At 39.5% G+C, this 21,927-nt stretch overlaps 4 protein-coding genes across 4 annotated transcripts in view; 1 reads left to right on the top strand and 3 right to left on the bottom strand.

The window, feature by feature from the left end:
- Positions 1–11,880: 11,880 nt before the first annotated feature.
- Positions 11,881–12,306, bottom strand: LOC108066029 (uncharacterized). The gene has a single exon (XM_017154345.2). It carries the CDS (start codon positions 12,304–12,306, stop codon positions 11,881–11,883), a length of 426 nt encoding a protein of 141 aa, XP_017009834.2.
- Positions 12,307–12,507: 201 nt separating this feature from the next.
- On the bottom strand, positions 12,508–13,219 carry LOC108066030 (uncharacterized). The gene has a single exon (XM_017154346.3). The coding sequence runs from the start codon at positions 13,107–13,109 to the stop codon at positions 12,600–12,602; it is 510 nt and encodes a 169-aa protein (XP_017009835.2). The 5' UTR covers positions 13,110–13,219; the 3' UTR covers positions 12,508–12,599.
- Positions 13,220–17,876: 4,657 nt separating this feature from the next.
- On the top strand, positions 17,877–18,956 carry LOC108066043 (uncharacterized). The gene is made up of 2 exons (XM_017154369.3): positions 17,877–17,939; positions 17,998–18,956. The coding sequence occupies exon 2, from the start codon at positions 18,001–18,003 to the stop codon at positions 18,916–18,918; it is 918 nt and encodes a 305-aa protein (XP_017009858.2). The 5' UTR covers positions 17,877–17,939; positions 17,998–18,000; the 3' UTR covers positions 18,919–18,956.
- Positions 18,957–18,959: 3 nt separating this feature from the next.
- The window catches only part of dar1 (dendritic arbor reduction 1), a 31,177-nt gene continuing 28,209 nt past the window's right edge, over positions 18,960–21,927 (bottom strand). The window contains exon 6 of the mRNA XM_017154368.3: positions 18,960–19,704. Within this exon, the coding sequence (XP_017009857.2) occupies positions 19,517–19,704 (188 nt within the window). The 3' untranslated portion in view covers positions 18,960–19,516. The remainder of the gene's footprint in view (positions 19,705–21,927) is intronic.

Genomic DNA, 21,927 nt, shown 5'->3' with positions numbered 1-21,927 from the left:
TTGTATATGTTGCTGCTGTAGATGTTGCTGCTGTGGCTGCAACTTGAGTGCTGCACAAATTGCCTGTTGCTGCTGCCCGTCTTAAAGTAGCTTTAATTAAAGTGTGCGTTTTAAATGTCGACGTTTGGAATTTATTGGCTTTTTATGCTCACTCTCTAATTTTATTTGCTTTTACGTGGCCACACAATTTGCATTGTCCGTGTTTAGTGGCTCACAGCATCTCCTTTCTGATCCCAATCCCAATCCCATCCAGAAAATCATTCTGCTTTTTATGATATACTTAATTGAACTGCCGCTGCTGCCGATGTTAAATTCGCGTTTAATTGTTCAATTCGAATTGTTTTCGGCCACTCGGCCACTTAGCCAATTCGCGTTTCCAATTAGCCGGAATGGAGGCACGCAGCTGGTGGCCCATTAACCCCTGCTGGCCGATCTCCGTTTCCCAGGAGCTAGGATTACCATCTCAGCAGCCATGTCATCCAATACTCACATCCATCTCTAGTTCTCAACTCGAGTGTCAAATGCCCATATTGTGCGCACTGATTTATTGTGTGTGTAAAGTGTCACGCCGGCGACAACAGCCACCGCTGTGAATGTGACTGCGATTGTGACAGTGACTGCCAGTGAATACTGCAAAAAAAAATCATTAGAGATCAGAATTTCATAAGAAATAATTTTATAAATTGTAACTTAAAAAGTCAAGAATTTTACATTTGTTTAAATTTTTTTTGTTTTTTAAAAGTAATAAGCATTTAAGAAGCTGTAAACAAATATTTAAATTTATTACATTTTTTTCAAAATTAATTTTTATACTAGCACCTAACCACTTTTACATACAAATACTAAAATAATATTTAAAATACTATATTAAATTTAATTTACTCCAATTATAATTTATTTAATATAAATATATTTCACTTCTTAGTTTTTATATCAACTGAAAAAAAATTAAAAATTAAAGCAATTTAGTTACGGATTAATATTAATTTATGAGTATAATTTCAATCAATTTTTCTTGGTATAGTTATATTTTGTTTCATACCTTTCAATATTTTTTCCCCAGTGCCACTCTGACATGTCACCCTACGAGAAACGGCAGTCAGAAATAACGACTCAGACTGACAACTGGAAATGTCATTTGGCAAATGCATATTAAACGCCGGCTAATAGGAATCTAACGCTCCGGCAATTATGGCCATGGCAAAAGGTTGGCCCAGACAGGCGATTAAAATCGCCAGAGTTTCCATCTTCGGTGTTGGCGTATTTCTTCGCCGATTCCAATTGTGCGGGTGTGTGTCAGAGATTGCCAGCCGCATGATTTGTGGATGATTTCCCACGATTTGCAAATGCTCCTCCGAAATTATGAGTCATTTTTCAAAACAATAACTTGTAAGTCGGTCTTACAGTAAGCTGCCAAAAATCTAGACTTTTGTTTTGTAAACACTGGAGAGCCCCGAAAAAAACCGAGTAACAACAATAACCGAAACTAAACCGCAGAAATCAATAAGAGAAGCGGCCAAAAGGGAGCAACTGCAGCGAACATTGCGCAGGCGTAGCCTTCGAGGGGTTAAGGGGGCCATCGGGGGGTTAAGGGGCTAAAGAGTGTGACTAGCTCCACAATTGAGCAATTGAATTCGCACGCTTGCGCGCCTTTTTTTCAAGTTTTTTAACTCTAGCTGCTTCAACGGATGTCGCAGATGCATCTCGGAAGTTTGTTGTTGCAGTAAAAAGCCAAACAAAAATGAGTGCCAGCCAAGATATTACAAAAATCAATTACCAACACCTCAAAAAGTTGTTGCCATTGTAGCTCCGTTGATGTTGCTGCCAGCACAGACACAGCAGCAACATTAACAACGACGACAACACCAGAGCGGGAATGCAGAGAGAGAAAAAAAGTAGGTAACTAAATAAGGGCAAAAAAGAAGATTAAAAAAATCTTAAAGAAATACCAAAATATATATAGTAACTTAAAACATTATTATTGTATTTATTAATATTACTAGGATGTTATTATTTAGTTTAAAATATGATTCATAATTTATGTGATCTTTATGATACCTTAAAAATCCAAACACCTACATTAAGAATTTAGTAGGCTTAAATAAATAAATGTACAAGTTGCCTAATATCGAATTAACTAATTGTTAAGCTTTGGTATTCTTTTAACTAATTAATAAATAGAATGTTGTTTAAATTTAGAAAATAAAATATTGTATAAAATAAACATGATAAAACAAGGCAATTTATATTTATAAAGTATTTTTTTATTAAATTAAATTTATGAAGTCTGGAAATTAATTAATAAAATATTTTTTCTCTGTGTAAAAATCCGACAAACCCCAAGTTTGCAAAGGGAAACGTAAATACCCTTATAAACCCAGTTCCTTGGGAAAAGGAGCTCACTTCCTTGAAGAGTTTAATCCAGACCATAGCCCAACCTCCTCCAACCGAATCAAACTCGTTTAGAAAACATCCATGCCCCGTGTCATTGGAGTTAATTCGAGAGACGGCGAAACGTGCGTGGTTGTTGGTAATAGACACAATCATAAAAATGAAATATATCTGAGAATCTGCCATGGGAGACGAGGCGAGGCGCAAGTTGCGCAACTTTGTCTCCTAAAAAATAAAAAAAAACTTAAAAAAAATGCTGCTGCCTCATCAGCAGCTGGGAAAGAAGAAGAAGAAGCCAACAGGAGTGGTTAAAACTTGCAGCTCGAGAGCAAAAATCGAAGCTGGAGGCTGCCCGCCAGCGCTCGTCGATGTCGATAGCCAAAAATGGTAAATGGGATAAGCCAGAGATCCCAGAGAGAGCCACGCGTGGGCTGTCAGAAACCCCCCTTAACCCCCTGAAAAATCCCATTGCATAAGCCACTCTCGGGGGTGCTCACTGTAGCCAGTAACCTCCTGCTGCTGCCCGCAAATATTTAAATTATTTCATCGCATAACCAAAATGGCCAAAAGGCATGGCGAAATAGTATGGTGATCCAGGGGGGATCCCGTAGATCGCAGATACTAGATATATATCCTGATCCCAGCTTCCTTGCCTCGCAGACCCATAACTCATGCAAACGCCAAAAGCCTTGTGCTCCACTCGCTTCCAACTCGTTTAACAATTATTATTGGTGATTAACACGGCATGTACAAAGGCTACAGGTGTTTTCAGGGGGGGTTTTTGAGGGGTTCAAGAGGGGGTGGTGCAGGTGGTGGTGCTGCAGAGACAACCTTCGACACCTGCAGCCATGCCACCAAAAGCGGCGGCATGTGGAGCAGAGCAGAGCACTCTGTGGCTCCCAGTCGCGACTCACGTTTGCCTTTTAATTAAAATATTAAACGAAAATGCAACTGCAAAAATGAAATAGAAATATATATTTATGTGTATGGCAAGTGGGGCAAAGTGGTGCAGGTAAGGGGGTGAAGGTGGTGCATTTGTTGTTCTCTATATTGCAAACAAATGGAGAACCACTTCGATGAGATACAGATAATGGGGGAGCTGTGAGAAAAAATAACAAAGTCATGAATAAATCGGTATAGCTCACTTATTGGAAAGATCAAATGCTAGTGGAAAATATTACATTACTTTTTGATTTACTTGCAAGTTATTAGCTCTATAAATAACTCTTAATATCCAATAATGGAATCATTAGATATGGGAATATTGGAAGCTTCAAAATATATTATCTTTAAATTCTTACATAAAAGGAAAAGTTTTAAGGACTTTTTAGATTCTTAAAAAATTCTTTATTTACATATTTTGAGGTATTACTTAAAGTCCGTATAAAATTAAAATATAATAATAAGAACTATTTTTCAACAGTCATGATACACAAATGCTTATGAATTATTTAAGCATTTTTAAGTTTTTGATTTATGTTTCAAGCTTTGTTTCCCCTTGTACCTTGGACGTTTAACACCTAGTCTTAGACTAAAATTTCCCCAGTGATCTCATGGCCGAGTGTGTTAATTGATTAACCGAAAGCGACGATCAGGTTCATCGATCGATCGATCCATCGCCCATAAGTTCTCACTCTGGGCCAAACATACTTAGGCACTCTCTCTATGTGGCCCCCCGATCATCTATGGCATATCGATCTTCGATTAACATGCGCCGACAACTCGACAACAAATTTCAGATGTCGATGGCATGAATAATGCAGTGATCCCGACCAAGATCGTGCCAGATATGCGAGGCATTAGCCCCGGCGCACAGCACTATCTTAATTTCGATCATAATTTCGCTGACAACACTTGACTATTTCTGTTTCTTTTTCTGTTTCTGCTTCGATTCCTATTCCTATACCTATTCCACCTAAGGGGCGATTAGGGCCCACGCAAGACCTTTTGTTCGGACTCCGATTTTAACTTCGATTCGGGTTCGGATCTGTGCCAGCATTATGCAAATCGAGGTTGAAAGAACTCGCCTCGGCGACCTCTGTTCATCTCTTTTTGTTCTCTTCGCGGGGATTCAATCAATAAAAATTATGCTAATTAAATGCCATTTCATTGAGGGAACATAAAAATCCACACGCCACGCCATGCCATAGTCCCAGTGAAACTCGAGTTTCGGTTTGAGTTCATTCACAAAAATACACGAGGGGAAGGTACTGAGAAAAACGAAAAGAGCGTGGTATAATTAAATAAAATTAGTAGGAATTTTATTAAAATAATGTTTTTTTCAGAATTTTCAGAATTGAGATATTGTATTGAGATATTGTATAATTGTATAATGATATCTCAATTCTGAAAAAGCATTATTTTAATAAAATTCCTACTAATTTTATTTATTTTTACCACACTCTTTTTTTACATTTAATTATATGTATTCCGGAATTGTATAATGATATCTCAATTCTGAAAAAGCATTATTTTAATAAAATTCCTACTAATTTTATTTATTTTTACCACACTCTTTTCTTTTTTTTTTTATCTAATAAAATAACAAGAATCATCAAATTATATTATCGTAAAATTGATTTTTGTTGGAATAAAATATAAAACAGGTGTTACAAAAATAAATATTTTATCGATTTTATCATATTTTAATATTTAAATATTTATTCAAAACTTTTCGCTGAGTGTCCCCAATATAATTGGTTTCTATTTGGGATCCCGGCTTCTAAACACGACCGTTAACAAATTCTTACGCAGAGCACAAAACACTTTTTAAACATGCCGGGTCGCCTCGTTTGGCTTTTGGATCGCTGCGGTTTGATCTCCAGCTGTTATTGAACTTGGCCAACTTTTGCGTAGTGACTCATCGCAGACCCAGGGGCCCTGGGGTCTTCGGTCTTCAGTCTTCAATCTCCAGTCTTGGGTCCGATATCCAGATGGAAATGGCTGAAAGGCAGGGGAAAAGCAAAAGTGTGCCAAGTGGTCAGCAAGTCAGTGGGCAACGGAAGTTTACTTGCCCGCATTTTTGTCGGCCGTCGAAGGCCAAGTTTTTGCACTCTTGGCCAACTCAATCAATCAGCTGGTAATGAAGAGAGATATTTATTATTTGGGGATGGGAGATGAGGGAGGGAAATCGTTTCCCAATTCAGGTGCCAAGAGGTTAGCCAGGGATCATCAAAAGAATCGACGGGGAGAAACCCAGACAAACTCTCGGTTTCTATCAGTTGCAGTTCGCTGTCTCATAATGATATTGAAATATTTCCATGATTTATGTTCTATGATCTCTGCCGCCCGCTGCAATAAATCATCCGCCGCAGAAAACTGGTAGCCAATTGGGTGAGTCGCAATTGCTGCTTTTTCGGCCAGCAAAACGCAGCATTTTTGGGGAAATATTTAACGCCAATTTTAGGTATGGTTTTTCTGTAATTATTTCGGAAAATATTTTTGAAGCCAACAGATTTTTTATATTTGCTGTGAGATGATAAAAGAAATGTAATAGCTTATTTGATGATTTTAATATTATTTTATTTAATTTTATTAGTAGTTTGGACTATCTTATAGATTCTTTTATTGGTTAAAATTGCTGTAAATTGCTCTAAAAATATCTTTAAATTTTTTCGCTTCTAGAAAATTTTTCTAGCTTAATTTTCAAAATTACCAAATGTAAAATGCAAATATCTGCAACTAACATCTCTTTTTCCACTTATCTCAGAGATAGTGATCTCCCCCAGCAATCGCCTTTCCCCCAACCAATTGGCCAATAAAAGCGCGTCAAGGCTTCCACTTTTTTGTCCCAGTCCCAGTCTCTGAGTCCAAGTCCGAATCGAAATCGAGGTCCACCTTGGCCTGTCTCCAGTATTTTCTGTATTTTTCTGTATTTTCGCCTCGTTAATGTGTCACCTTTGAATTGTGTCTCCGCGGCGGAAAATCGGACGTGCACTAGTTTTCGCCTCGGTTTATTTTTATCTCTCTGTGTGTCAGCGACAACACAAAACGCCGACTCCTGGCGGCTCCCAGTAGTGGCCACTGTACAGTGTGCACTGCAACACAGCCCCCGTTGATCAAACGTAAATGTCAGGCCAACTGACAGTTTGACAAATATTGACGACGCTTCGCGCAAGGCGAACCTCACGACTCCGAGTCCAGTGCTCCACTTTAAAGGTGGTTGAGATGGTGGTTCCCCACAGGGTAATTAGTAGCCCCGACTGGAAAGCTCTGGACCCACTTTGCCACTTGCCACCGATCCACTAGCTTTGATCTCCTCCAGAGAGCCGACCAGTTGGTCTGGTTAAAGTGTATTTATTGGGCGAAAGGCCAAGGATTGCGGATTAAGTGTGTTTTATTAGGTAATGCAAATGGGTTGCCATTTCGAGCGAGGAAAGGCTCACCTCAGAGGAAAAACTTTGATTTACAGTGGAGAGCCTATAATAAAAATTTACATTTTTTATGAGTAATATTTTTAAAATTTTCTTAAACGATGATAGAAAAGAACAAAATATAGGAAATATTCTGAAGCAGGTATAAAAATAATAAGATAATAAAGAAATAGAAAATAAATGTTGACCAATTTATATATTTAAAAAATATTTCTTCTATTTTAAATAAACCTTTAACAAATTTCGCAATCCTACAAAGCTTCCTCTTAAAGTAAACTAGGTTCTCTATGAAAAACTAAAGATACAATTAAAAAATTAAGTTTAACGACTAATCTAAGCCACTTAAAGTTTGTTTTACGATCATGTAAACATTGGTTTCTCTGAGCACTTAAAGCGAGTAATTAAGTTTATTAACTGGTCCACTCTTCCCGGATTTTACTGTACTTGTTTGCCCGATTTGGCCCACTTTGCGAACTGCGGCATTTCGGCTTTCTGCGATTGGCGATCTGCGATTTGTATCTGCGAGATACAAACATGCTTTTAGCAGCATTATAAACATTTTGTTGCCCAACATTTTTGCTACTATTTGTCATCGCTAACGCATTCCGCGAATCAAAATTGAAATCAAAATCCGATCCGATCCCAAAAGGGGATCTTTAATTGCTTTTGATAAATCGCCGCTTAAGCCGCTTAAGTATTTCGCCGGGGTTTTATATTTTCGACTAATTTTTCAGTGCACTAATTAAACAAAGGACACATATATATTTTAAGTCCGCCATATGAATGTGTTTTTTATGCGCGGACCTCGAATAAATTGGAGTTTGTCTGATTGGATTCGGATAGGTAAACCGAAGGGTGGGGGTCTGATTGGTCTGTGGCTAATTAGCGTGGGGGGCAATCCATCATCGGGCAAAAGACCGCATCATCACTTCCCCACAAAAAAAAAAGACCCAACTTCACTTCACAACAAACTCCCCACATTAATTCGGCATTAAATTTCATTTTCAATTGTGGCCGCAGCCGAAAGCCAAGTCCAAATCGAATCGGATGAATCGATTATTGGGCAATTTCGTATATGGAAAAAATTACAACGTGTCCATTAGATTATTAACTTGGCTCGCAAACGAAAAACCTGCTGTGTTCGTTTGGCTCTTTTCTGGAGTTGGCTCATTAAAGCGCTCCAAACTGAAGCGAAGTCGGCCGTCGCGCCTCCTTAGTTCAATTATAAAGCAATTGAATTAGCCTACGAGTATCCAAATGGCTCTCTGATCCCCGGCAATCCATCAATCAGGTAATCCAGCGATTACGCAACTCCAGACTGCCAATTTTGGCGCGTGAGTTTCTTGGGCTAATTGAAGGCGAAGTACGCGGCGGCGTGATGTGCAAATTTGGGTATTCGATTTCTGTGTTTTTGTGTGGAAACTGGGTTACCGGCTTACTGGGTTAAATGTGCCACGCGGGTTAAGGGGTCTTTACACCCAACGGGGGCCGAAATTAAATTGCGCAAGTCTGCCCTTTGGAGAGGGGTCATAATATTACAAGCTAATCAAATCATAATTGTTATTTTTTAATTTAGAAAAATTATAGTTTAAAAATTATTTATATGTTATAATTTAATAAAAAATTCAAAGCTCATTGTTTATAATATTTTAAATATTTACACGCCTTTTTAATGATTTTTAGACCTAATTGATACACCATATAAAATATACTGAACCTCTTCAAATCACACATGTTTTCCGTCACCATTTAATTCCCTTATAATTATTCAGCTCTTCACAGCTTTGTAAACGGAATGGAATATGTTTTATTCTGCTATCCCTTAGTTGGAATATTGCGTGCTTCGCTGGAGTAAAAACTCTGCCCACCTTTCAAGTCCACCGGCACGCGCCTCATAAAAATACATAAACTTCAGTGTCGACAAAATGCGGCGTAATCATTTGGCAGTGAAATCGGAGGTGGATGGGGTTCCCAGGTTCCCTGTTTTCTGTTCCATGGGTCCAGTCAATTCCATGTGCCATCATCGGAAAGTCAGACGGTCGTAAAAACAACCCCAGAGGTCAAACAATTTTGTGGCACAATTTTAACACCTTTTAGACCGGCACACGAGCCAACTGTCCGAAACTGTAGCAAAGGATCCTCGGAATATTTATGGGAAATGGGAATGGTATCTGAAAGGAAAAGCAGGGAGGACACTGAAAAAAATATAAGAAAAATCGCAAATGAGAATAATGAAATAGTTGTAAAATATAATAAGTAAATATACGTTTTTAAAATCTCTCACTATTTTTAAAATTTATTCTAAACATTTAACACATTTAGAAATATTTATCCTTTTATTAAAATATTTTCAGAATTATTGAATAACTAACTAAAGTTAATTCTAAACGGAATTGCATTTCGCTCCTTCATAAAATCCTAGAATATTTCCTATTTTTCCCTCAGTGTCTGTATGCATTTTTATGTATTTTGAGTCATCCGAAGTCGTGGCAAAAATCGTGGCAGGACACGCGACCCCGAGCGCATAATTTAATTTTCAAGGATCCCCGCGATGGACAAGATGGACGGGGGTTGGAAAATGCGAGGGACGTGCGTGTGACATATGGTTAATGAAAACGTTAACTGATGATAAACTGGCAAACTGGAGAGTTCTAGTCCCTCTGCATATTAGTTCCTGACATTATCATTAATTAGCGACGGAAAGGGGACCAACACTAGAAAAAAACGCGATAGGCGTAGTGTGATAAATGTGGGGCGCTCTTGAATTTAGCAACGTTTAGCATGCAACAGTCGATGCCGACTTCCAAGTTGGGCTCCTAACTATCACCACTACTATTCCGCTGTAACTGCGCCTGGAAATCCAACGTCCAACGCATCTTCCACGGTGAGTCAGTTCGTGGGCTTTAATGCGGCCCCGGTTTTTTACATCTTTTTTCTCGGCTAATGTTTTTCGCCTGCCCGCCCATGTGCCATGTGCTTTGGAGCTCTTTGGGCCACTTTTGCGGTAGAGGTACTTTAACCTTTTTAAATACTTTGTATTACTAACTAAAGAAACATTATAAATTACCATTGATTTTTTTTTTTTATTTTTTAAATATTTATTATAATTATATTTAGAGTTATTCGTAGAAATAGGTAAAGATTTTTTCTATAAATATATATATTTTTTCTATGGTTAATAAAGATAATTTTAAAAATTATTAATAAATAATTAATAATAATACTTATTTTGTAATATTTATATCTAAAAAAACTCTCTATATTTCAATTAAACAATTCGTTGTTCCCAATATATTATCATAAACTTTCAAAGGGTACTTCCCCAATCGACGTTCCCTCACAAATCTTCCGCGGTTGTCTTTAAGTTTGTTTCTTCCATGTAATTGGTCTTTGTTTGCCATTTGATGTCATGTTCTCTGGGCTTTGGGTTCTCGATTCTTTGGGCTGTTGTGTAGGCTGCAGGTTGTCTGTCGTCTTTTTATTTTATTTTTTATTTTTTGTATTCTGTTTTTCTGTTTTTAACTCACAACGATTGTGCAACACGCAATTGCGATTGCTTTCATGGGCGCTGATTCGCCGCTCGCTGGCTGCCATTTGCATGGAAATGGAAATGTTTGGCCAAATTACGCGTGCTCTTGGCTCAGTTTATGGCCCATAGCCCCCCTTTTCCGCCGCCCCTGTTCGCGTTTATTCGCGCTATATTGTTGTAAATTATTGCGGCTCCTTTGCGACTCTCAGGCGGATGTGCGCAATTTAAAGAGCCAGTTGCGAGTGTTAGATTGTCACTCGAATGTGGCAGAGGTGTTGGCCGCACTTTGGGCCAAAGTTATGGTACGACAATGATATAAATGAAATGTTTTTTAGGTCATAAGAAATTTAATTATTGGTGGAATAACTTGAATAACAAAATAATCTTAAAGATTAATATGATACTCATTTCTATAATAATTTAGCTTATACAAATTTGTTTAAATTATTTGTATACAATTAATTAAATAAATAAATATATAGATGCTAGCTAAACCCTGTTAGATATTCTTTTACATTTTTAACTGGTAGTAAAAAATGTATAAGAAAATGTTTTATTTGTCACTGGTATTTATTCCCCTTTCTAAAAACTATAAAGGTACCTTCATAAATACCTTGCCATCATTACATGCCTTCAAGGAATAAATAAGCCAAATAAGGCGACTCTTCCGCGCAGTAGCTATCAGTTTAATTGAGATTGATTGTGGCCAACTTCCGTTCCAGTGCGTTCCAGTTCGACTCGATGCGAGTACATTCCCCAGAAGACCCGATACTTGGCCCCCGATAAGGGACTCTGTGTGGGCACCAGTCGCCCCGTGACATCTGCGATCTCTTGATTCCTGGGGTCGACCAAGATTTATGGCTCCTGTCACTGGCTTCCCTTTTCGCTCCTTTGCCACACTTGCTCATCTCACACGTTGCAGTTGCATTGATTTTTGTCACTTGGGGCAGCCGATTGGCATCGCATCGTCGCGTGCCCCACAATTAATCACGGGTATCGTACCTCCGCCTCCAGGACAAGTATCGAGTATCCGTATCGAGCTCATAAACGACAATCCGCCTGACATATGAAGAGTGATGTCCAAGTCGCCGGCTGCAGGAAGCGATTGTTCATTGTGCCACCGCAGTTTCGCAGATGGAAATCAATAAGGAATTTTATCAATAAAAATTGGAAATTGCTTACTAGTTACACACAAAGATGTTCCCAAAATAAAGATACATATTTAATGATGGGTAATACATTTGAATAGATCATTTCTTACTAACAGTTTTATGAAATGCCTTCAACTTTTTACAAGGATAATTGTATAATGAATGAAAAAATATAATATATTTTCGAAATTACAATATAAATTCTTCTTGAAATTTTTGTAGATAATTACACATTTTTTGGTCTAGCAGAAAATGGAATTTGTGGTAAATTTCTTTCCTAAGTTTCTTTGAAAATTAAGTTTAAACTTCGGACACTGTTCATGACATCTCTGTGTATGAGTACATATATCTTTTCTGATCTGTGCAGAAAGTGCGAATATGTATGTAGTTTCGGCTTCTAGCAAAGTCCAGTTTTAAATCCATGAAAAGTTGTATTCTAGAACATGAAGTAGCTTGCAACGCTCATGATTAACTTCAGCCCTCGGCGAGGATTATGGCGCATCAGAAGGTCCAGCGAAGGGTCCACGACTATCGCCATGATGATGTCTCCACGGATGAAGATGCGCCTCGCAGGTCGGTAGTCCACCTTCAAGTACCGGATCCGTCGAGGAAAATCGATCCGCCTGCCCAGATTCCGGATTCGTGGAACCAGGACGGCCCGAAAGAGCGTGTTGCCATTTCGCGAATTCAGCGGTAACCAATGTTCTGGAATTCTCCTAATGCCACACGATAGTATCTCCCACTGGGGCATCAAACTCCTGGAAGATGTCCGAACTCCGGGGCCCAGCAAAAAGAGGACCCTGGGGCTTAATTTGAGTTGCAAACCGCGTATGCGCTCACTTCGCCTGGGTCTTTGAGACATGGTTTTAAGATCAGACCTTACTTTATATCACCAAATTCAATAAATTCTTTGGTCTTTGACGTTCGCTAACTTTTTCCAAGGCCTCGTGTAGCAATCGATAGCTTTACAACACTGGAATCGATTGTACCAGTGTTTGTAACTGAACTATTACACTATAAATATTTAAAATCATTAAATTAAAACCACATGTTAAATTTAAGACTTTTGCTGAAGGGTTTTTTAATTAGCAGAATTTTTACAAAATCATAGTTTAAGTCTCAAATATTTGATTTCCCAAATCCAGGAATCCAGTTTTATTGGAGAAAGTAGGCGGCAATGTCCAGGAGCAGGGACATTCCTCTGGTGGGATTTAGGCGCATAAGGTTCTCCAGCGAAGGGTTCACGATCAGGGCCAGTAGTAGGACTCCCCTGACCTCATGACCATACTCCAAGTTCCGGCCCTGAAATTGACGCAGGAACGGGGGATCCCAACGAGATACGGAGGAGTACCGGATCCGTTGGGGATAAGCAGGCGCAGGCGTCAGCGGTCTTGGTCCTGGCAACAACACCGACTGGACCATGGAAAAGGGGCTGGACAGATCCATCGGCAGGAAGAGGGTGCGGTTTGCAAAGGCCGGACCAGAAAGTATATGGAGGTGGCCCATGGAGCGTCTGGTCGTCCTTCTGCGCGATGAAGCGGGTCTTGCATCCAGAAAAAATAGCACTCGAGCTCTTTCAGGTGGCGGAGTGGACTCAAAACTACGCGTTCGGTTGCGATGAATGCGGATGCGTTCGCTGCGTCTAGATCCTTCGCTCAGGTCCATTGAATTGATTCAGAATTTACTTAAATTAGATTCAGAATAATTTTCTGACTGCCTTCTAGGATCTCACTTTGCAACACTGGATATGTCAACAATCAGTGCTGGCCAAAAAGCTTAAAAACAGCTATAACAGCTATAACAGCTATAACAGCTATAAAGCTTTAATGAAAAGATCTATTAATTTATAAAATGCCCTGTTCTCAGGTACGTTTTTTTCTTTAGGTCCTTTTACACGATTCGAATTTCAATGTGAGTTTTATGATATTTCGGTATTTGTTAAAGGAGAAGCCTACTCCAAAAGACTATGTTATTTCAACATCTTTATCATCCTTGGCCAAAACAAGAAAATTTCAATCGTGTAAACAGGGCTTAATGACTATCCTCTCACTCTACAAAAGTGCCAAGGCTGACACCGATTTCGATGTTGCTCCAAAGGATAGGATTGCCAGCTTTTGGCGCTAAATATGGTAAGTATGGTCATTAGTTTCGGCCAAGCACGACTCAGTTTATTCGCCCGTTGGCCACCTTTCGGCCCATTGAGCCTGTTTGCGCCTGATTATTATTATGCTTATGCTTATTATTGCGAAAAAGCGATTTCGCCGCAGCTGCAGCTCATTTATTGTTGTTGTAGGTGTTCAATTAAATATGCAAACAGTTTCGCAAATGTGTCTCGACTTGACCGAGTTCAAAGTCAGCTTGCCAGCGCATTTCCAGCGAAGTCTAGACTTTTGTCTTTTTTTCGCTGCGAAAAGTTCATTGCCAAATGCAGCAGCAGCAACCGTTTTCATTTCTGCCGTTTTTCTGTTTTTCAGTCGATCGATCGGTCGATCAACTGCAGCTGCATTGAGTCACAAGCCGGGCTGAAAAGCCCAGAAACGGACAAGAGAGACCGGCGGACAGCGGACAGCGGCCAAGTTCCCAACCTCCAACTTCCCAACTGCTAACTGCTAACAACGACTTTTTGTGGGCGGACACTGGCCAAATGGCTTTGGGTACCCTTTTCTAAGGGTGTCTTGAATTGGTAATGAACTCTGGTTAAGGGTGGTTGAAAAGAAAGAAGATTTATTGACTCCAAAATTAATTATTTTAAAACTAATCAGAGGTTGGGTCAATCCAAGTATTCGGTATTTAAGGGTTTTAAAAAGGAAACTGAATATTTGAAAAAAATGGTTTAGCTTAGTTTTTGGGTATTTCAAAAAATGTTTAAAATTATTTTGATTGTCAATTTCAACTATTTTTAAATTTAAAACATTATTATCAACATGGTATTCCCTTGTTACCATCGTTATAGAATAGGGCATTCGGCATTTCGGACATTCCCCACTTCGATTTCCCCTTCTTTGTATTTTCGATTTCACTGTGTTCTGGCTTTTATTTTCGTTATAAATTCTGGGCATAAGACCATATCGTTTTCATTTTGATTTTGATTTAATTTACGGTTCTCGGGCCACGGGCTCTCGCTCGGACACTTTGAATAATGTTTGTCTATTTATAAATATGAATTATTTTCCAGCAGATTAGAGAGACCCGGGCATTGTTGTTCGTGGCTCTGAAGTCTGTGGTCTGTAGCATTTAACCCGCCGATTGCTGTGCGCTGCATTTTTAATTGCTAATTAATTTCCCCGACACACGAAAAACAATGCGAGTGAGCGATAAGTGCGCTTTAAGTTTTCAATTACCCAGATATCTAGAGCCACACCCCCCTCAAGCGCCCCGAAAAACACCTGGTTAGGCTTATTTATCGCGTTGAGATTCGCATTATAAATTTAATTTAATTATACTTGAAGTGGTGCGTGGGCGTCTGTCTCTTTTTGTTTTGTTTTGTTTGGTTTGGTTTCCTCCGGGGGAAACGACGGCGAAAAGTTGCCCAGACTCGCACTAAACAGCAATTAAGCTTAATTATAGTTGTCGCCGTTTTTAGCCAGCTTGTCTTGTGTGTTCGGCTGTCTTGTCTTGTCGCATATTGTTGTATGCAAAGCAGGCGCACGTCTGGCCAAAAGTTTTGCCATTTTACCATTTTTACCTACGTAGACCAGGCCAACTCGGCAGACTAGTTAGCCGCGGTTCCTGTTTCGCGCTTTTCCGTTTTTTCGGTTTTCGATTTCGGCGGTTGAAGGAGGTGCACACTGAAAAAATACGGTCACTTTGGATCCGGCTTGAAGGACCAATTTTTAATATACTTTTTGTGGTATCTGATATCCTTGAAATAAATATATACATATGGGATATTTCTAATCCGATAATCAAGAACTAATATTTTAAAAAGTAATATACAAATAAATATATTGTTGTTATATTTTTATAAGAGTTTTATAACTTTTTATTAAATTTATAAATATTTTTTATATTCTTTTTATATTTTTTATTTTTTAATTTGTTAGATACAAATATGTATTATATTTTTTAATCTTTGTCTTAAATGTACCCTAATGTTATTGCGGTGTACTGGTAGATGGCCATATCCCCCTGTCCCGCCTTTTGGCCAAATGTCTGTCACGATTACCAGACGGGCACGAGTGATGGCGTCTGCTGCTGTTCCCCCCCTTTCGCGCCCTCTACGCCCCTGAAGAAACACCCCGGGGGGGTCCTCCCCCATTTGGCTAATGGGCGCTTTTATGTTATGGCCTAGCTTAAAATGGATGAGCCTGCTCAGGAGTTGCAATATACATGCATTTATCTGAATGTGGGTTTTGAGTCACTGTGGGTGTTGCGGCAGCTGGACTCGTGGCTTGAACGAAAGTAAAAGGTGTTGCCAAATTGATGTTAGTGGTGGAGGAAGTAGGAAATGCTAACAGCCGTAAAATAAGGGGACATCTTGTGGATTTTAATGGATTGGAGGAATAAATATATGAAGGTTTAAATTTTATTTAAATCTTTTTAATCAACTTAACAGAAAGTGTATCTCTAATTAGATAAATGTGCCATAAAAATAGATTCAGACAATATAAATTAGATAAGAGAACGATAGATCATTTAAGGCAAGGCATGGCCATTTCGTATGAAAAATAGAAACAAATCCACCCACAAGGAAGTGGAGTTCTTAATTATTGAATCACCTTTCGAATGGCTGAACATCTCATTCATTTCCATTCATTTGTTATTCGCTATTCACAATTCCCAGTCGATTCGCCCGGAATCAATCAAAGTTGCGCAGCGGGCTTAATTAGCTGCAAATTAAAACATATTCTGTGTATATCATTATAAACTCCACTGACACATTAGCCAAGTTGGCATAATGAGTGCACTTCAGCCCGGCTTTTGGCTTTTGGCGCACAAATTAATTGAAATCATAAGATTTATCACATCTGCGATCTGACTGGAATCGAATCAATTTCATAAGGCTTTGTTGCCCTCGAACAATATATATTTCTCGTATGGAGAGGTGGGTGCTGTAGATAGAAACCTTTGTGCGACGTACTATATGCATATAATATCCAGTTGTGGGGTCCCATTCCTACACGTACTTTAGGTTTATCCGGCGATCTTAAGCCAATTTAATAAGCGGGTTGCCCTGTTGTGGCCGCAAAGTTGAGCTGTCAGTCGCCAAAATGATTAATCAGCCGGCAACGCACCACAATTGAAGAGTGGTGCTGGAATGGCACTAGTTGTGGATGTGGATGTGGTTGGGGATGTGGATGTGCCAGTGGATGCTGAGATGCTGCGATGAATGAATGGGGCATGCCAATGTCTCAACGCCCACGTGAAGGGCATAATCGAGTACTTACTTACTCGGTAGTACACCTAAAGAAAAAAACTGTAGAACAAAAATTAAACATATATAATAAATAAATAAATAATAATTAAACCATAGTTTAACATATAATATCTAAATAGTAACTTTTAGTTCAATAAATACTCATTTTTATCACCCAGCCAGCCAACAGATCATATACATAATACCCTAATTAATTGCTTTTAAAGTTTCCTAAATTTATGGTAAGTCAAACTGGTTCCCCCCGAAAAGATCGTTAGTTCCTGAACTCTACCCTATAAATGAATACCCTCTCCAAGGGGCAAAAGCGAAATTACTTTTATCATCGCCCCAATCAAAACAACATGACGCGTTCGAATCGAAATGCAGGCAGACAATTGAAATTATTATTGTTATTTTTAACAATTTTTTTCGGGTCGCTTTCGAGGTTTGGGGAATGGGAAAAAGGGAAGGGGCAAAGACATTTGCTTGACATGTTTGTTTCGTGTACAAAATATTTTGATAATGATCGCGAGCCCAGTACAACAAAACCCAATTGAGTTCCAAGACATTTCGTTCACTTGCGGCATGGGGTCACACTTATCGGGTTTACATTCTCATCTAAATGAAATTATTGTCTTTTTAGTCGATAGAAAAACTTATGACGGCCCTTGTGACGTGTGGAGAGTTTCGAATAGATCTCTCGAATGGGGAAAACTTTCAATGATTTGTGTTTGCCTTGCGAGGCACGTATTGGGGAAATGTTAATAATTGTTTAAGGTCCAGGCGATTGCAATAAATAAGTGACAAACAAATCAAGCCGTGAATTGCTAATGGAATGAGCTTTTTAGTCTAAGTACAGTCACGCAGAAGTCGGTTGTTAAAGTGAAACTGGGAAATAAATTAGAAGAAATATTATGGGTATTATCTAAATCGGTAAAATATTAATATTTCATTTAAGAAAAACTAAAAATGGATTTGGAATGGGAAATGTTGTGATAATTGTGTTTTTATCGATATTTTTGCTAATAATGAGTAGGTGACAACTTTGTTAGGAAGTTATCTTATTTGACAGGACTTTTGAGGTAAGAAGCAGGCTTGGATATTTACTGTCCATTATTTCCACAGCTCCATCCACACCGGTGAGTTGTGAAACACTTAAAAACTATTCAATTTAATATATTTTACTCTGCTTCCAAGAAAATGCCGGCTAGACGAAGTGAGAGGCTTCGGAATCAGCGGATATCGGCGGAGGCAGCAGCAAGCACTCCCTCTGATTCAAACTCCGAGATGAGTCTTCGCCGAACTCGCAATCCGAATGCCCAGGCTGCAGCATCTCGAGGAGGTCGGGGATCCACCAGGGGCAGGAATCTATCAGGTCGCATTGCGAATCCTGCTCCTGCATCAACTGCTGCAACTCGTGGACAAAGAGGAGGCCGGAGAGCAGTGAGAGGAAGGAATATGGCCAGAATCCTAACCATTAGGCCAACAAATCCCATGGGGGCAAATCTGGAATCTCTGGACCTGGGAAGCACTGGAGCCTCGGACCCACCTGCCAACTCTTTTATCCCCATCTTTTCTCCGCCCAGGCCAAGCAGTCCTGCGGGTCAAAATATGTCTCTGATGCTGCGGCTGCAGCGCATGGGCACCGCCATACCCACCCAAGGTGACCCCCTGTCCACCGCCCGATTGCAGAAGGAGATCGCCGAGTTCGCCAGGGAGCAGACCGAAGGATGCCGAGTGCAGGTTGTGGACGGCAACCTGTTCCACTGGATAGCCACCATCCCGGGACCACCGGAAACCCCCTACGAGGGTGGGAATTTCAAGATAGAAATGGTCTTTCCCAGCAATTATCCCTTCCAGGCGCCCTACATTGCGTTCATCACCCGGATTTACCACTGTAATATCGCCATGTCCGGCCACATTTGCCTGGACATACTCAGTTCCCAGTGGTCGCCGGCCCTGTCGGTATCGAAGCTCCTCATCTCCATCATGTCCCTCATGGCCGATCCGAATCCCAACGATCCTCTGGAGTCGGGCATTGCCGAGCTGTATAGGAAGAATCGCACCCAACACGATGATCACGCACGCGAGTGGACCAGAAAGTATGCCAAAGAGTAGTGATTTTCAAATATATTTATTGGATGTTTTTGTGCCAGCACTTTTTGGTGGTTCTGAAACGGTTTACGATTTACGATTTACGATTTACGACACTAAGATACATACGATGGTGATATACAAATAGAATACATGGGACTACGGCTACTTAACCCACCTAGGTTCCGAATTCTGATTAAACATCTATGTAGATCTAGTGTCCTATATATGCAGGGAAATAAGTTTATACACGTTAACGTAATGCTATTATTAGCCTAGTTCCATTTGTGATTGGTTTGTTGTGGTGCCGGTTAAGTGCGGGTTAGTTGGTACAGTACAGTAGGATGATCGTTCTTTCAAGCGGGTGGTAATTTCATTTACTTAGCCTACTTCGCGATTGAGTTAATTGGGTGGGTGATATGATATCATAACGATATGATATCCCCACCCCAATTGGTTAGCTGTTCCTAGAGTAGAGTGTGTGTACCATGTAGTAGTTAACCTTTCAACTAAACGAATTCATTTTATCTACGCTAAAGTCCTTTGGATTGTGGTATAGTTGATTTTGTGGGGCCTGCTGACTGGGGCTCGTCGTGACCTTCGTGACCCCGCGTGACCTTCCTCATTTGTTCTTGGGCAAATGGCGCTTCATGTGGAGCGCCAGGTGATCGCTCCGCGCGAAGCTCCTTTCGCAGACGATGCACTTGAACGGTTTGGCCCCCGTGTGTTTCCGGTAGTGCCGGGTCAGCTCATCCGACCTGGCGAACCGCCACTCGCACTCGGGCCACTGGCAGGTGTAGGGCTTTTCACCTGGAAAAATAAAGAAAAATAATTTGGGATAAGTAGGGTGTTCAAAAAATATATTATTTAATTTATCTAGAATTTTGTAGAGGTTTAAGTAGGTTCAGAAAATAGTATTGTATAGAAATAATCTTTAACTTTGGAGAATATTGTGTGGAATTATTTCATCCTTTTTGAAAGGAGTTCGATTTTCCCATTTCAAATATAATAATAAAAAATAAAAATCTTAAAAACCCCTACTATAAAGCCATTTCACATCCCCAATTGATCTGGAAACATTGTGTAAATAGTTGAGAAATAATTGAAACCTCATTGTTCTGTGGGCATAGCAAAATGACAACGGCAGAACGGCAGCTGCAGCAGTTTGCTTACACAAGTTTGCATGTTGTCTATTTTGTGTTTTTTGTACTTTGTGATTTCTATTACCATTTTTCTTGGCAAAGCCAAAGACATTCGAAAAATTCCACCGGCCGGTCAGCGAAACTCTTTGTTATTCGTTATTGGCACCGCTCTATGACTAATTCAGACCCTCTGAAAGCCGAAAACATAACAAACATAAACATTCGTGTTCGAATTTAAATTGAAGTTGAATGAAATAATTATTGCGAGCGGAGATTTGTGAGTGAACTTGACATTTTTTGGTTGCCTGGCTGGATTTTGTGGAGCGAATCGAATGGTTTATGCATGGACATAATCCAATTGGATTGGTTTGGGGTGTGCAGAATTGAGATTTCGGTGCTGAAAGACAGAGGTTCGAAGGGATTTTATAGTTAGGAAAATATTAGAGATATTATTCTATTAATATTTTATTTTGTTTTAATAAAATTGCCACCCCAAACATCTCTTTCCCCAAACTTTCCCTTACTTATAGAGTTTTCATAGCCCCCTTGAACCCATTTCCCATCTCAATCTCGAGATCTCAGCCAACATCAAAGCGAGTAGACTTGTGATTGTTGTTTGTTTGATTTTGTACATCGAACAAACGCACAAATTTTGTTTGACTTTTTTTCGAATATTTTCTGGGGGCCCTCGAAGCGAAGAGATCTCGAGTGGCACTCAGCTGACACTTTGGCGGGGCTTTTCGGATTCGAATTGGGATAGAAACCCAATGCCCCTCGACTCGTGGCGTGACTTATTGGTTTATTTAGATCTCTTTTAATGAACTTAAGTGCCTCGAGATGCGAACATAATCGCAAGGGGATCTTGGGGGGCTTAGATGGACACGTGGGGCAGTATTTTCATTCCAAAATGATCATTCAAACGGCCAGTCGGTGAGTCATCTAGCCCAGAATGGGACATTAAAGACCTCCCCGGCCGTGGGAATTTAATTTGGCAATGATCACGGCAGCCGCACAGCCGCAAAAAAAACACAAAACACAAACGACTGGCGAACAAACAAAAGTTATGTAAATGTTGTTTTGTAATGTGCGATGAACGCAATGCGATAAGAGCAGCGGAATTACTTCATAATTTTACTTACAGCCGCGATAAGGCCATCGAGGCAATATAAATAAATTCAGGCTCCATCGGCGGACTAGAGCCCCCTGGCTAAAAACCACACTGGACTTCAGTGGACCATAAAAGACCTCCTCCAGTCGCTGGGCATAAAATCAAACTAATTTATGGCAGCGCGAACGTATTAGCAAACAAATCAGTACAAAATAAGCCTGTTCCAGCCCGAATCGAAGTCGAAATCCTAGGGCCAGGCTATGGGATACTGAACTGGAAAATAGTAGAGACTGTCGGCAAGATATGGCAAATTTATGCGTTCGCCGCCTGCATAAAGATTAGTTACCAAGTGATTTTCTAATCGACGCAGCCAGATAAAAACAAAAAGCCCAAATAAAAATGACAAATTTACGAGTAGAGGGGTTTTTGTGATGATAGGAAGATGGGAAATGTTGGGGAAAGGTTGGAAATAAAAATAAACAAAGAAAAAGCCGATTTCAAAATAGCTCCTAACTCCCAAATGAATAGATTGTTTAATTTATAAAGATTTTAAAAAATTTCCTTGTAGTTAAAATAGTTACTAAATTATTTTCTAATTTTTCAAGAAACAAATTTTTTGAGTTTAATAAAACCAGCAAAAAAACAAACAAAAAAAATGAAGGACAAATTATTTTTAAATACCACATTTCCCCAAAAAAAATCTTGCATTTCTACAGATCTTCTATTTTTGTAAAAAATTACAAGTTTAATTAAACCAGCAAAAAAAAATTAAAAAAAAAAATA

The sequence above is a fragment of the Drosophila takahashii genome, chromosome 3L, assembly GCF_030179915.1.
Source record: "Drosophila takahashii strain IR98-3 E-12201 chromosome 3L, DtakHiC1v2, whole genome shotgun sequence".
NCBI classification, from domain to species: Eukaryota; Metazoa; Arthropoda; class Insecta; order Diptera; family Drosophilidae; genus Drosophila; species Drosophila takahashii.
The sequence above is the reverse complement of the archived record's forward strand: the minus strand, read 5'-3'. Positions and strand labels throughout refer to the sequence as shown.